Raw genomic sequence first — 13539 nt, forward strand, 5'->3', positions numbered from 1 at the left:
AATGCCAAAATAAATAAATAAATAAATAAATACACAGACTTGTGACTATGACTTTGTTCTGACTCTTTCAGTTATGAGGTCAAGCGTATCTTGACTCAGCATCATGCTGCTAGATTTATAAAATACTGTAGTTTGCATTTTGCGTTTGCAGGTGTTTTCCCAAAGCAGCAGCTGGTTGCGTGTGGATGTGATGAGTTGTGATGAGGCAGCAGAATTCCTCTCTCCTCTGACTTCAACGCGGTAAATAACAGAGCCTGGCAAAAGTAACTGGTCCTCGTGAGTTGTGATTACTGCCACTTATTGTCAGTCATGTGTATTTATTGAGTAGCACCTTCATGTGTGAAACATTCAGTCTTATTTTTGCTTTAAATGGAAAGTCGCCAGTAGAGGGAGCCAGAGTGCTATTAGTTTGAAGCTGCAGCCTCCATGCAGTTTAACTTTGTGAACTCTAACTGGAATATGTGGAATGTTGTGCTTATATATGTAAGTCCTTTCACTTAGTTATAAATACAGCAGGATTTCAGTGGTGTTTTCCTTCACATCGTCCACCTAACAGCTCACAAACAGGCAGATTTCTTTATTTCTTCATCCAGGATCAGTGCATATTTCCCCCCCCCGTCCCCCTGACAGCAGGTTTATCCTTCACCTTTTCATCTAGAATTCTTAATTTTTTATAAACTTTTGTCCATCAAGATGATAATAATTACAGAAACCCCCTCAAATTGAGTATCTACACCAATCGGCAACAACATTAAAACCACTGACAGGAGAAGTAAATAACATTTAAACCATCTTGTCACAATTCTTTTAGACCTGGCGTTCATTCATGTAGATGTTACTTAGACATGTAGCACCCACCTAGACCAGACCAAACAAACCCCACACCCAATGCACACACACACAAAAACACCTTTAAGAACAACTCATGAACAAAAACATGAAGAACAGTGCAAGGTGTTGACCTGTCCTCCAGATTCACTGAACTGATCACGTATCTGTGGGATGATCCACAGATGTTGAGTGCTGTGTGTCATCTGTCAAGAATGTTTTGTAAGGTGAAAAGAACCAAAAGGTAAAATAATAATTCAGTTTTAACACCCTCAGAAAGTCCATGTCCATTCTCTGATGAGTCACAACTGTTTTGGAGGCACAAGGGAGACCTACACGATACTAGGGAGGTGGTCATAATGTTATGCCTGATCCGTGTACACTCACACACATCGACTAGAATCATTTGCCAGACAATAATATCTTTACTGCAGAAACTGCAAGAATACGTTCCCTGTTCTTCACTGGACTTAACAGCTGTTGCCTGCAATATAAAGTATAAATAAATAAAAATAAAAAAGATTTAATAATCCTGGCTGACATCTAGTGAACATTCAGTGCTCGCTGCGAGTTGATAAGCTTCGATTTACGCTCTGATGTGTCTCGTTTCCTGCTGTAACCGATGACGGCTCGGATGCAGTGGAAATAGGACTGGTGGTGGATGAAATAGGGCATGAATAGAAATAGCTCTGCGGCCCGGACTCCGTCGTCTCTGGGGGTGGGGGGGGTACTGTATCAGTCGCCTCGTGTGCCGCCGCTAAGCCGACGACTGTCTATTCTCCGTCCAGGTGCATGTGTTTGTGTTGGGCGTGAAGGGGGGGGTTGAGGAGGAGGAGGGGTCTTAACCGGGACTCCTGCGAGCTCCTGGACTCCACCAGAAAGCGCACAGCCTCTGCCAAATGCATTAAGATTAAAGGCATCAACAAGGAATGCGTTATAGGCTCAGATGGGGCCTGCTTAATCCAGGACCTCGGTGGAAGCCAGAACTCGCCCACTCAGCCCCTTCTGTTTTTCTTTTTCTTCTTTTTTTTTCTTTTTTGCTAAAAACCAAATCACAGAAACGGTTAGATGAGTTTTTAGACAATTATCACGTTAAACCTCCAAAAAACAAACAGTTAGGGCAGTAAAAATACACGAGGTAGTGTGGATTTCCTCTCTGTGTCTGTGTGAGCAGCGTTTTTTTGGGACTCGGGTGATGGTGAATAACAGCGGTCAGCGCGGCGGCAAAGAGGAGGTCATTACCAGCGAAAGAAGCTCACAAATCAAAGGAAGCGCCTCGCCTCCTGGTTGTATTTTACTGTACCGAGGCAGCGGTAACAGGACAGACTGACAGCCAGCTTGGATGTATTCTTTATAGTTTAACGGTTTATCAGCTTTTTATTAGCAAACCTGTCCTCAGGTCTCCTAAACGACTTCCTGTCGCCTGGATTTGAGGCTTTCTTTTGCAAAACTTTTCCATATATACTGATTCTCGTACCTCTGCAGTAATAACAGGAGGGTTAAACCTTGAATTCAATTAAATTTATTTTTGGTTTGTCTTTTTAAAGCACACTCAGAGAAAATGGTTGAGATGTTCAGCAGGTAAAACGTCTATGTCCCTTCTGGTACAAGTTGGATAAACGTGAGACCTACTTCATCTCATTCATGTGGACATGAACATGATATGAGAGAAAACTCTTTTTGAAGGTGGTATTTTGGAGTCAGGTGCATGAGCGTCCTCAAATGGGGACATTAGGTTTTAGGTTTGTTGCAGCTTATTCTGCTTCATTTAGCCCTGCTGTCCTCATAATGAGACACTGTGGTAGCGAAGGGTCAATACACTTTTATTTATTTATTCTCATTAACTTTTCTAGTTTGATATGACATGAAAATTTAACAAATTCACAAGTACACGTTTGAGGACGTTGGGATTTCATCATTTCCAAGTCTGCTTTTGCATAAAAAAAAAAATAAATTATAAAGTTTTAGATTTTGGTTACACATAAAATGTAATATACAGTGAAATAATCCCTGTGTCCACATAATTTATTTCAAACACTACTTTCAGGTCAAAGATGATGCTTATTTTATTTTTATTCTTTAGATTCTACTAATCCTAAATAAAATGAAAACATAACTTAATTCTGACCCTGTGCTCTCCTCTTCTGTCCTCCTCACCATAAATGCCTCGTATTAAGTGTTGTGGTTTAACCGGAGGCGTTTCACAAGGTTTGTTGTGTTGCCACAACAGTTGACCTGGTATGGGAAGTATCCACACATGACTACTTCGTACTAAGTACTAAGACACACCTTGCGGTTCAACCTGGACACATCTTCAGTGATGTAACCAGGGTCACCCCCTCACCTGGGTGATCCAGCCGAGGATCCATCTGATCTTCTCAAGTAGCGCCACCTGCTTGTTTGCCACGGACATCAAGGCCACGTCTGTCCGGAGTGTTGTTGCTGCAGTGATGTCCGGGAATCGACCAGGAGCCGCCAGTCCCTCCTTGGTTTTCTTTGGGGGCTTCCTGGGGCTTCTTGCCTTGCTGTTGTTGGTGCTGTTGGCGTTTTCTTCTGATTGATGCACTTCAATCAGAATCAGAAATATTTGATTAATCCCTGACACTGGCAGGAGAAGTAAATGACATTTAAACCACCTTGTGACAATTGAATGTTCTGCTGGGAAACTGTTGAACCAGGCATTCATACATGTGATCAAGTATCTGTGAGATGATCCATCCCCTCAGCACATAGGACCACAAGCCAGGAATCCCTCACTAACAATTGTTTTGTGGCTGAAAGTCGGTCTGAAATCTCTCCGTAGGGAACTGATTATCCTCCAGCAAATGACCCAGAGGGTCACTATACTACAGGCGCTAAAGGAACTGATCTCGCTCCCCGGCTGCACGTTACTGTTCGAAGGAAGTCGTAACAGGACATTATGACAGCGATAGTGCATTGTTCTTTCGGCTGAGGGTGTGTTTGTTCCCAGAGCAGCCTGCAAACATGACTCAGACGACCAGATGGTCTCTGTTGCCTACTTCATCTTTGAGGAAGGCAGCTCCTTCTTCGCGGCATCACAGAGGGAAATTACATCTCCACTTAAAGGCGCAACACTGACCCTGATGTGATCTAATGTGTTTTTCTTCCTTCTTCAGGTTCTATCACTTTGTGTGAGATGTGCCTCTTACCAATCAAACGCAGGCCATACACAGAGAGAAGAAACCTAGACTCTAAGTCCGTGGCTGGTTTGCATTATCGAAGGGAAGTAGCTCATTACATGGAACTGGATTTATTTATTTTTTTGTCATTTTCATTTGCAAGTTATATGTCAGCACCAGTCTTGGTGCAAGAATGTGTTTTCTTGAGGTTCACGAACAAAGAGACATTAGCTCTGAAAGTTTACACAGAATTGTTCCAATTGTTCGTCTTTCAAACTGAAATTTATTAGCGTTATATCAGCTTTAGAAGGGTTTCTGTTTTCTAATGTGGACTTTGTGCGTGGCTTTCCTTGTTTCCTGTTTTATTTTGAAATGTCAACTTGTTTTCTTTGTTTCTCGATAATTCTAATCAGCTACCCTGTCTGGTTATACTGTATTATTTTATCCTTTCAGCTTGGGTGTATTCTTTATGGTCTAACATACTTTAGCAGGGGTCAGAGAAAGGAGCCTGAGGTTTATGATGTTAAGAAGGTAATATCCAACTTATATCCAGTTCTGTCATCTTGATAAAAGTTTGCTTTAACCGTGAAGCCTTACACATGAAGCCTTCAAATTCAAGTGGTGGTTTCTTCTGACTGGTTTAAGTTACTTGTGGCTCTTTCAGCATAAAATATCACGAGTTGCGTACACGGATAAAAATACAGTGCTCCATGTACTTAAACAAAAGGTAAGGTAGCTTTTTGCACGATGTCAGCTCACTTTTAGTTGACTTCACACAAGTTTTTCAACACTGAGTAAAGGCAACGTTTAATAGTATGTGAACATCGTTTGCAAAAGTAAACAGACTTTAATTACAGAATTTATGTTGTGCTAACAAAGACTCTTGTTTGATCTACAGGATAAAATGATGAAAAAAAGTTGACTTACTTTTTTAAAGTAGATGGAGCACCGTATTTTTATCAGTGTACTTGAGGCTACAATCTCTTGCTAACGGTGTTAGCTAACGGCTAACCATTGTAGCCGTTGTTAGCTCCTTAAGCTAACGTTACGTAGAGGAAAAAAACACATCTCTGCTTACTATAAATTACAGTCATCTGCAAACGTTAGCTTGAAATTAAACTTGAATCAAGTATTTTAAAAACAACTTGCTAACATCAGTTTCACATAAAAAGCCTTTTTAAACCAGTTGGTATTGTTAGTTAAATTACACCAAGAGTCTCCAGTTAAAAAAAATATAAAACCCGAAAGACTGCGGTAATTAACCAAATATATCACCAACATTAACTTAATTCTTACCATAAGGTCCACTCGTTCCCACTTTCTCCAATTTCTTTTTTAGTGGAGCTGGTTGGTTGGTGAGATTTACCCAGAATTCATTTCATCGGGATCGGACCACAGATGGAGCACAACGGGCGTAAGTTGTTGAGCCACTTACATTCAGGTTGTTAACAAAAAAAATCACCGATTCAAAACATAAGAGACACAAGAGACAAACTTTGTTTTTATTGTTATAATCACAGGCGTAGTTATGTTAAAATTACATATTCTTAGAGCTCCTGATGGAATTATTACCTTCCAGGGACCCAAACAGGTATTTCATACAGTGGCGTCACTATCTCTAGCCTAGAAACCAGCTTCTTCTTCTTCTTCTATTCCATTTTTCTGTTTGGTCTGGAATCTCTCTGTTGGTTTGCAGGACTGCTGAATTGTGTGGTATTTTCTTCCGGCCAGCCATGCCAAGCTAGCTCATCACCACCGTTAAGTGAAGCAGCGTAGGAGACCGAGTCTCTGAGCAAAGACTTGGCCCAGTCTCACGCCGATGCGTCACACTGCCTCCGTCCTGCTTTACTGATAATAAACAAGAATCATTTCTCCACTGATGTTTTGCGATTAACATTAACTCCTGATCCTACCGTCTCCTCGATGGAGTTGTTCAGCTTCCACATCTGTCCACGAAGCCACTTTTGGGTCAACCCACCCAATCAATCTTGAGCCCGTGAACGCGAAGGACTTTCCTCCAGCGTGGATATGAATACCCTTAAATCACAGCTTAGACTCTGCACTTTAAGCTCATATCCGTAGCAACAGCAGGTGCCCCATAACATCACCAGCTTCGCTCCGCATGGAAGCGGTGTACGAGACTCTTTTTCTTGGCAAAGCCTCGGCGCTGCCTTTGGGCGTTGGTCAAAACGCTCGCTGCTGCAATAAATCTGCAGTTTTTAGTGCTATTAAACATGCCAGTCTTGTGTGATTAAGCATATCTAAGCAAAAGAGATAAGCCTCCCCACGCTTCATGGCCCAGTGATGAATCCAGAGCATCGTAACCCGAGATAAATCCCATCCGAGGCTTAGCTAATGAATTCTCGCTGGAGGTTCCTGGGGTCACCTATGCACAGGTTCGCTGACCGCTTTTTCATTGGATGCTATTTCTGAATAGAACTCCAGTAAATACTCTATTTCATTGTTTTTTAGGAGGCCTGCAAGGAGTCTAACGCCTGGGTGGCTAATGTCACCTTGACAAACCATCGTGCACAGATTAAGATTTGTTTGTAAGGAACATATCGATTGAGGCTTCCACTCAAACAACGCAATGATGTGTAGCAAAGGTCACATGAAATGGGAGGAAATTAAGATCACTTTTGAATTGTACATCATGCATCCAAGACCAGCAGGTGTGGAATGTTTTTACTCTATAATAACGTTGAGGTAATAATGCTTGACTCTTTCTATTTTATTATTATCATTTTTTTGTTCCTTGTCATTTCTCTGCTACACAGAGTTGGTAAATGTTTCTCCAGATGTTTTGTAATTCAACCAAACCTGATTTTTGCCTCCAAATTCAGATGGTTTCATGAATAAACATTCGCAGCCAAAAGTTGAAAAATTAACCAATAAGTCACCATAAGAAGCAAACATTAATGCATGTCATACGGGTTAATTCTTCTGTAGAATGGTTTTGATATGTTATGTACATCATGCTTACGGCTCGTCTTAGTCGTATTAATGTATGATTTTGAAAGAAAAACACATTTATTTGTAGTAGTTTATTTGAGTTGTTTGTAGTTCAACCAAAATCTCATATTGCCTCCTAACTTTTTGCAGCCTAAAGGAATTAAAATATATATATTCACAAGAAAATAAGTTTTCTTCTTTCTAGAGTTGCTAAAACTATAGCTGCTCTCTGATTATTTGAATCGTATTTATGCAGAAATGTAGAAAACCGCATCTTCACTTCTCTATTTTTCAGTTGTTTATAGTTCCACCAAACAACAACAAAAAAAGAATAAAGAAACAACCAGATATAAATGATTTTTTGTTCAGAGTGGATTTTTATGTTATGTATATCGTACGCATGACTGTATATAGTCAGATTAATGTATGATTTTGAATTAAAGACTCTATATTATTGAGGACCAACTCTGCCACAGTTAAAAATAAATGAAATAAGTAAATAGATAGCATTTATGGCAAATACTTAGGCGTATTTATTTCAATAATTATTTTTTAATATATATATTAAGTGATTTATTTATTCATTTATTTTTAATATTAGCAGAGTTGATCCTCCATAGAGTTGGTCCTCCATAGTATATGGGGTCCAATGTAACGTTCCACATGTTTGACTTGTTTGTGGTTCAACTAAAATCTCATATTTCCTTCAAACTTATACATTTTTGCAGCCTTAAGGCAAAAGTGTCCAACTGTATCTTTTACTTTCTGCACAGTCTCTCCTGCCTACAGTTGGTAAATGTTTTCCCAGATATTTCAGTAGTTTGTAGTTCAACCCAAAAAAACAAACAAAACAAAACAAAACAAAACAAAAAAAAACAGGTATACGTCTATTTTATTTATTTATTTTAGTGTGTACGTATGCCACTATATAGTCGGACTAAAGTATGATTTTAAAGATAGAAACATTGGTTTGAATTAAATCCCATGTCATGTTCCACATATTTGGGTTGTTTGTAGTTAAACTAAAATCCGATTTTCGGGTGACATAAACGTTTCACTTAATTATTTCCAACATTTCACCAGAACAACAACCAGATACAAGTTTCATGTTTAAGGCAGAGCAGTCATGCGTTCATGAAAACAGCTGCAACAAGTAAAAGGAGACGTCTGTGTCAGTGCGTCTGATTTGACCAAGAGTCCAAGAGGCTGTGCACGGCACTCTTATCTCCCCCATGTGCTGGTAGGGAAGGGAAGGGGAGGGAAGGGGGGGCGTGGGAGTGGGAGGGGGCAGCCTCACAATCACGGGCATTTTCCAAGTTGAGTGCGATGGGAGGGGAGCGCTCAGTGCTGCAAGTGGACGCAGCGCAGCGGCTCGCTCTGCGCCGGCCGTGACGAGACGCTGCCTGTGACAGCGGTGTCGGAGCGATGATGAACGCCTTCAGTAAGTGCTGGGATGGATGAGGGAGGTCTCGTGTCGGAGCGGGCTGGTTTAACAGTGTGCCGTTGTGTCTCCTGGCGGCTCCGCGATGGCGGTGGCACCTCCGTGCGCTTTTCCCCCCGCGACCCGGACGAGGGACACCGGCAGAGACGTGACACACCGGAGCCGCGGTTCCCACTACCACTAGTCTCGGAATAGATCGGCGAGGGAGGGAAGAGGACGCCGTCATGGAGAAGCAGAGCGCAGTCAAGGAGGAAATGCCGACGCCGAGGGAGGAGAAGCGCAAAGAAAAGAAGCCGAAATCTGGGAAGCTGTTCCGGAAGAAATCGCTGAGGTCCGTGGGGAGCTTCGTGAACAGAATCATCAAAACTTTGGGCACTTTCGCCCACTTTGGAGACGCGGACGCGCGCGAGGCGGCGGAGGACGACGACGGGGGCTTTCGCAATGGCGCACCTTGCACCCTCAGCGCCGGCTCGGGAATGATCCACCAGGATGCACAAGTGCCGTGGGCGAACAAAACCTCGAGCACGTCGTCCTCCCTGTGCGCCGGCAGGGACAAACTGCTCTGCCAGTACGGGGACAAAACCCCGGGCGTGCTGGGGCTGAAGAACCACGGCAACACCTGCTTCATGAACGCCGTGGTCCAGTGCCTGAGCAACACCGACCTGCTCGCCGAGTACCTGGGGCTGGAGCGCTACAGGATGGACCTGAGCCAGGCCGGAGTGAACGGGATGCTGAGGGGGGGCGACGAGACGCGGCTCGCCAAAGGAGAAGTCACGCAGCAGTTGGCGTCGCTGGTCAGGGCTCTGTGGACTCTGGAGTACACCCCGCAGCTCTCCGTGGACTTCAAGGTATCAGTAAAGAAAGGGGGGAAAGTGTGCAGGTGCATGCGGGTTCTGCGAGGAGTGTGCGTAATAGCAGAGCAGGCACAGGTTGTTGTTGTTATTATTATTATTATTATTGTACGCCACTGGGCACCGTAAGTGCCATGTTTGCTCAAACCTTAATGACATGTTATCCAGACACCCAGAGTGTCCTGGTCGCTGGGGTGCCACAGGTTTTACATGGTGTCAGGAGCGGTAACAAGCTTTGCCCTCTGACTTCAACGTTTCCCCTGCCAGGTGATAATGAGGCCGTGGCTCCGTGTTGTAGCAGCGTGAGGTCAGGAGGTCAGCAGATGCCTCACATCCACCGTGTCTTATTACTTTATTTTTTATTTCCAGCTTCCTACGACTCAGTCGGCGTCATTTAAATACCCGTTTATAAACCCTAACGCTCAGAGGGTGGAGACTCTGCTCTGTACCCACGTCGGTGATAGAGGTGCAGGCATGCAACCGTGTTTTATCTGCCTGCAGCCTTTTCATTTCTTTTTTTTTTCCGCTCTGGGTTTCTCTGAGCCTCGGCCCAAGGCAAGAAGCAGATAATACGAAGCAGGGGAGGGTGGGAGGGGGTTGGTGGGGGGGGGGCAATGGATCTATTCTTGGAAATCGCTAATTATTGCTCTGAGAGGACGCCAGCTGGAATATCTCGACCCATGCTGCCCCAGACACTAGAGTTTAACAAGAATAGAAACGTTCTGATTGAGATGTTGCCATTTCGGTCAGAACGGGCTGGATTGTCAAAAGGGAACATTTGGGCCCGAGTTGGAACTGTTCGTGAGTGGCCAGTAGGAAAATAGTGCACATGGTCGTGTCGTTTTGCTCTCTGAGCGCCCTCACCTAAACATCAGGTGAGCCCACGGGTTTCCAGGAGGGACAGAAAGAGTTGTTTTAAACGAGTGTTGGAAAAGATGAACGCGGCCGGGGCGGCCACGCTGAGAACACTTGTGGAAATTCCTCCTGGAAAATAAGAAATCCGAACACTCTGGTGTTTCTCTGTGTTTAGTTGAGCTCTCAGAGCGGCAGAAATGAGCAACGGCTGCACGGGGTAGACCTGTTCCATACTTCTTATCCGCTGGAGGTCACGTTGTTCACTCCTTCTCCCAGACCTTGAGAAGAGAACATGAGGCCATAACATTATGACCAACTTCCTGATATCGTGTAGGTTTCCCTTGCGCCTCCAAAACAGTTGTGGCTCATCGGAGAGTGGACCTGGACCTCCTGAGGGTGTCCTGTGGTGTCTGGCAATAGGATGTTGTTATTGGGGGCCTTTGGGTCCTATGGGTTGAGTGTAGGGGTCTCAGTGGATCATCCCACAGATACTTGATCAGTTTGGGATCTAGTGACTTTGGAGGTCAGGTCAACACCTTGTGCTGTTCTTCATGTTTTTTTTTGAGTTGTTACTAAAGCGTGTTCTTGCTGGGGATGGCTGCTGCCATCAAGGAGTGTCATTGCTATGGGGTGGGGGATCTGGTCTGGTCTAGGTGGGTGGTACGTGTCTAATCCACATGAATGAATCCCAGGTCCAAAAGTTTCCCAGCAGAAACATGAACATGGCCAATGTTATGAACTTCTCCTGTCAGCGGTTTTAATGTTGTGGCTGATCGGTGTACACCTCAACAGACTTACAGGTTAAAGCTGCATCTAAATTATGTGTATTGATTGTGCGTCACAAAATATGAAAACGTGTAATTCGTCTTCAATTGACTCGAACTTGAACCAGAAAGTTGGGGGACGAAACAGATTTGACGATGAACGCTGCGGCTGATGTTTTAGAGCAGGTAAACATGCAAATCCTCTTAAATAATTAGTGTCCGCGCAAACAGTTCAGTTGGACTCTCTGATCAGAGTGATTCGAATCAGTTGAAGAAATGCGATTCGACCCGGGACCCCCGCGCTCTGCAACACACTCCGTCACTGCCGCATTGATAGTCACCGAGGCAGAGAATCAATTCAAAAGCGTTTCTTTACATCTTCTCCTTTGCCACCTCGTCTGTTGTGCTCTTTTAAAACCACCCCCCCTCTCCCCCCTCCCTCCCCCCCTCCCTCCTGTCAACCAGTATTCACGCTGCCAGTAAATCTTCAGTCCCACACTTTCATTTCCGTCTTATCTCACGGGACTCTCGATATCGCACGGCACAACAATCTGAAGAGAACGGCGCCGAAACATCTTGCAGAGATGAAAAGGGAAACACTCCCCTTTGTGTGTGTGTGATGAGACGCCCCTTGTGTAAAAAGTGCAAACACACACACACGTGCACACAAAACGCCGTGCCTCCCGGCTGTGGGTTTGTGACGATAGGAGGTCCAGAGTTCGTGCAGCCCGGGTCCTTCTGAAATTGCCTGTTGAGTAATACCACAGCTGCCGGGAGGGAGGCATTACAAAATGATCAGATAGCTCTGAGGTTTGTGTCCGAGAGGCTGAATTAGCTCCCAGTTGCGGGAACTCCAGACAGCACAAACCACTTATAAACAATTCTCCACAAGGCAATCGGCCTTTGTTTACAGGGGTCTTTTAATTCATCCTGTTAATTTAACTGCTCCGTTGCAGTGTTTTTGGTCGGAGGGATGTTGGAAAGGTTCCCCCCGGAGCAGGGAGATTAATAGCCTTAATACCCTATCGCCACATCGCACGAATTTTGATCAGAACTGATAAAAGGGAAGACGTTGAAAGGGATCACTATCTCGACAATTACCCTTTCAATAGCTCTAGTAATGAAGACTCATCCTGATTTTGATGAAATTGTCTTAAATGAGCCGTGGACGCCTCAGTGGCGGCGAAGTCCTGGAGAATACCTGGACGCGTTCCAGTACCACCTGGCTCGTAGGACAATGGAGGTGGCTAAGATGAAGCACCGCTGAGCTTCTTTGTGATATATAATAAAATAAAAAACATCTCCAGCGTATCCCGGGCTGCACAGATGTGATATCTAAGGTTGCAAGTTTAAGTTTTGAGTTCCTTCAACCTGGGAGCGGCACATGTGGTGTGCGTTTGATCCGGACAGTCCTGGTGTGCTTTCCGAAGCCGCCCCCCCTCCCCTCCCCTCCCCTCCCCTCGCATCTCTGACAGAGCGCTGTGTTTGCACTGAGGGGCCTGGGTAGGGATGAAGCCTGAAACTCAAACAGTTACTCAACAGCCGACGTGTTGGTTTCCATAACATGAGAGGCCTGAGAAAGAAGGGGAGTTAAGGCGAGGAGGGCCCGACGCCTGGTGAGGAATGTCGTCCTCCCTGCGCCGCGCGCTCATAGGCCCCGTTTGGGACGAGCGCGCCGTGACGACAGCGGGGTCTCGCTCGCGGGTACGTGACAATATTTGCCGTGTCCCTGTTGATTTTTGCAGGTTATCAATGTTTCTAAGTGCGTCACATGATTCACGAAAGATGTCCAGGATGGATCTGGTGGGGCTCATCCCGTCAGAGGTTAGGCGTCTTGAGCGAAGGCCGAAATCCCTACCTACACTGAAAATAATCTAACCAGCCGTACGAGCATTTTTAATTTCTGAGGTGATCCGTCCATCGAGCGGGAATCCGGTAATGGGTAAATGTCAGCGCTGGTGACCATTACGCCACAGACGGCAGTAAAAAAAAAACACATGGCCTTTTCTACTGCCTCAATTATATCGCGCAGACAATTGCCACCTTCAAAGAGCTGATGGTAATTACTGTTATTGCTTTTGCCGTAATGAGTGGCTGCAGCACAGTTTTAGGTTAGCGCAGGTCACGGTTCATGGTTAATATCAAAGCATCGCTTCACAACAACCCTGAATTTAAAACGCCGCTGTACTAGATTGAAGAGAGCGTGATCGTGTCCAATCTGCTGTATGTTGCAAGTCGGATAGAATATATATATATATGTGTGTGGAAAGACGATGCCTTCATCCCGAGAACACATATGTTTCAGGCTATAAATGGATTGTTCTATAAAAGGAGTGCGTACCTGAGACTTTCCAGAATCAGAGGTGTGCCATTCACACCAGCAGAAAGAAAAGTAAACGGAGACTATATGATCCACATGTAGGGTTTGAATTAACAGATGTCTGGATGCCTACGTAGTTCGCATTCTGTATCTTCTCGATTGAGAAACAGGCGTCCAGTTGTATCAACTAACAGCTGTTTGGTAAAATTTTACCCAGTTATGATGACGGTAGCCATGTTTGGAGGCATTATCGGGTTGTCTGTACAATCACACAATGCCGATATGATGCAAACGTACAGTTTAAGGATTTGTCTCGCAGCCTAAGGTTTCATAGGGTGTTTTTATGTGATAAATTGAGTGTGTTACTTCAGTTTTGACTGAACTTAAA

The 13539-nt window shown here is 44.4% G+C and overlaps 1 protein-coding gene across 1 annotated transcript in view; it reads left to right on the forward strand.

Annotated features, from left to right (window-relative positions):
* Positions 1 to 8170: 8170 nt before the first annotated feature.
* The window catches only part of usp43b (ubiquitin specific peptidase 43b), a 66163-nt gene continuing 60794 nt past the window's right edge, over positions 8171 to 13539 (forward strand). Inside the window, exon 1 of the mRNA XM_047572359.1 lies at positions 8171 to 9209. Coding sequence (XP_047428315.1) covers positions 8586 to 9209 — 624 coding nt within the window. The 5' untranslated portion in view covers positions 8171 to 8585. The remainder of the gene's footprint in view (positions 9210 to 13539) is intronic.

The sequence above is a fragment of the Mugil cephalus genome, chromosome 20 (genome assembly GCF_022458985.1).
Source record: "Mugil cephalus isolate CIBA_MC_2020 chromosome 20, CIBA_Mcephalus_1.1, whole genome shotgun sequence".
In the NCBI taxonomy this organism is placed as follows: Eukaryota; Metazoa; Chordata; class Actinopteri; order Mugiliformes; family Mugilidae; genus Mugil; species Mugil cephalus.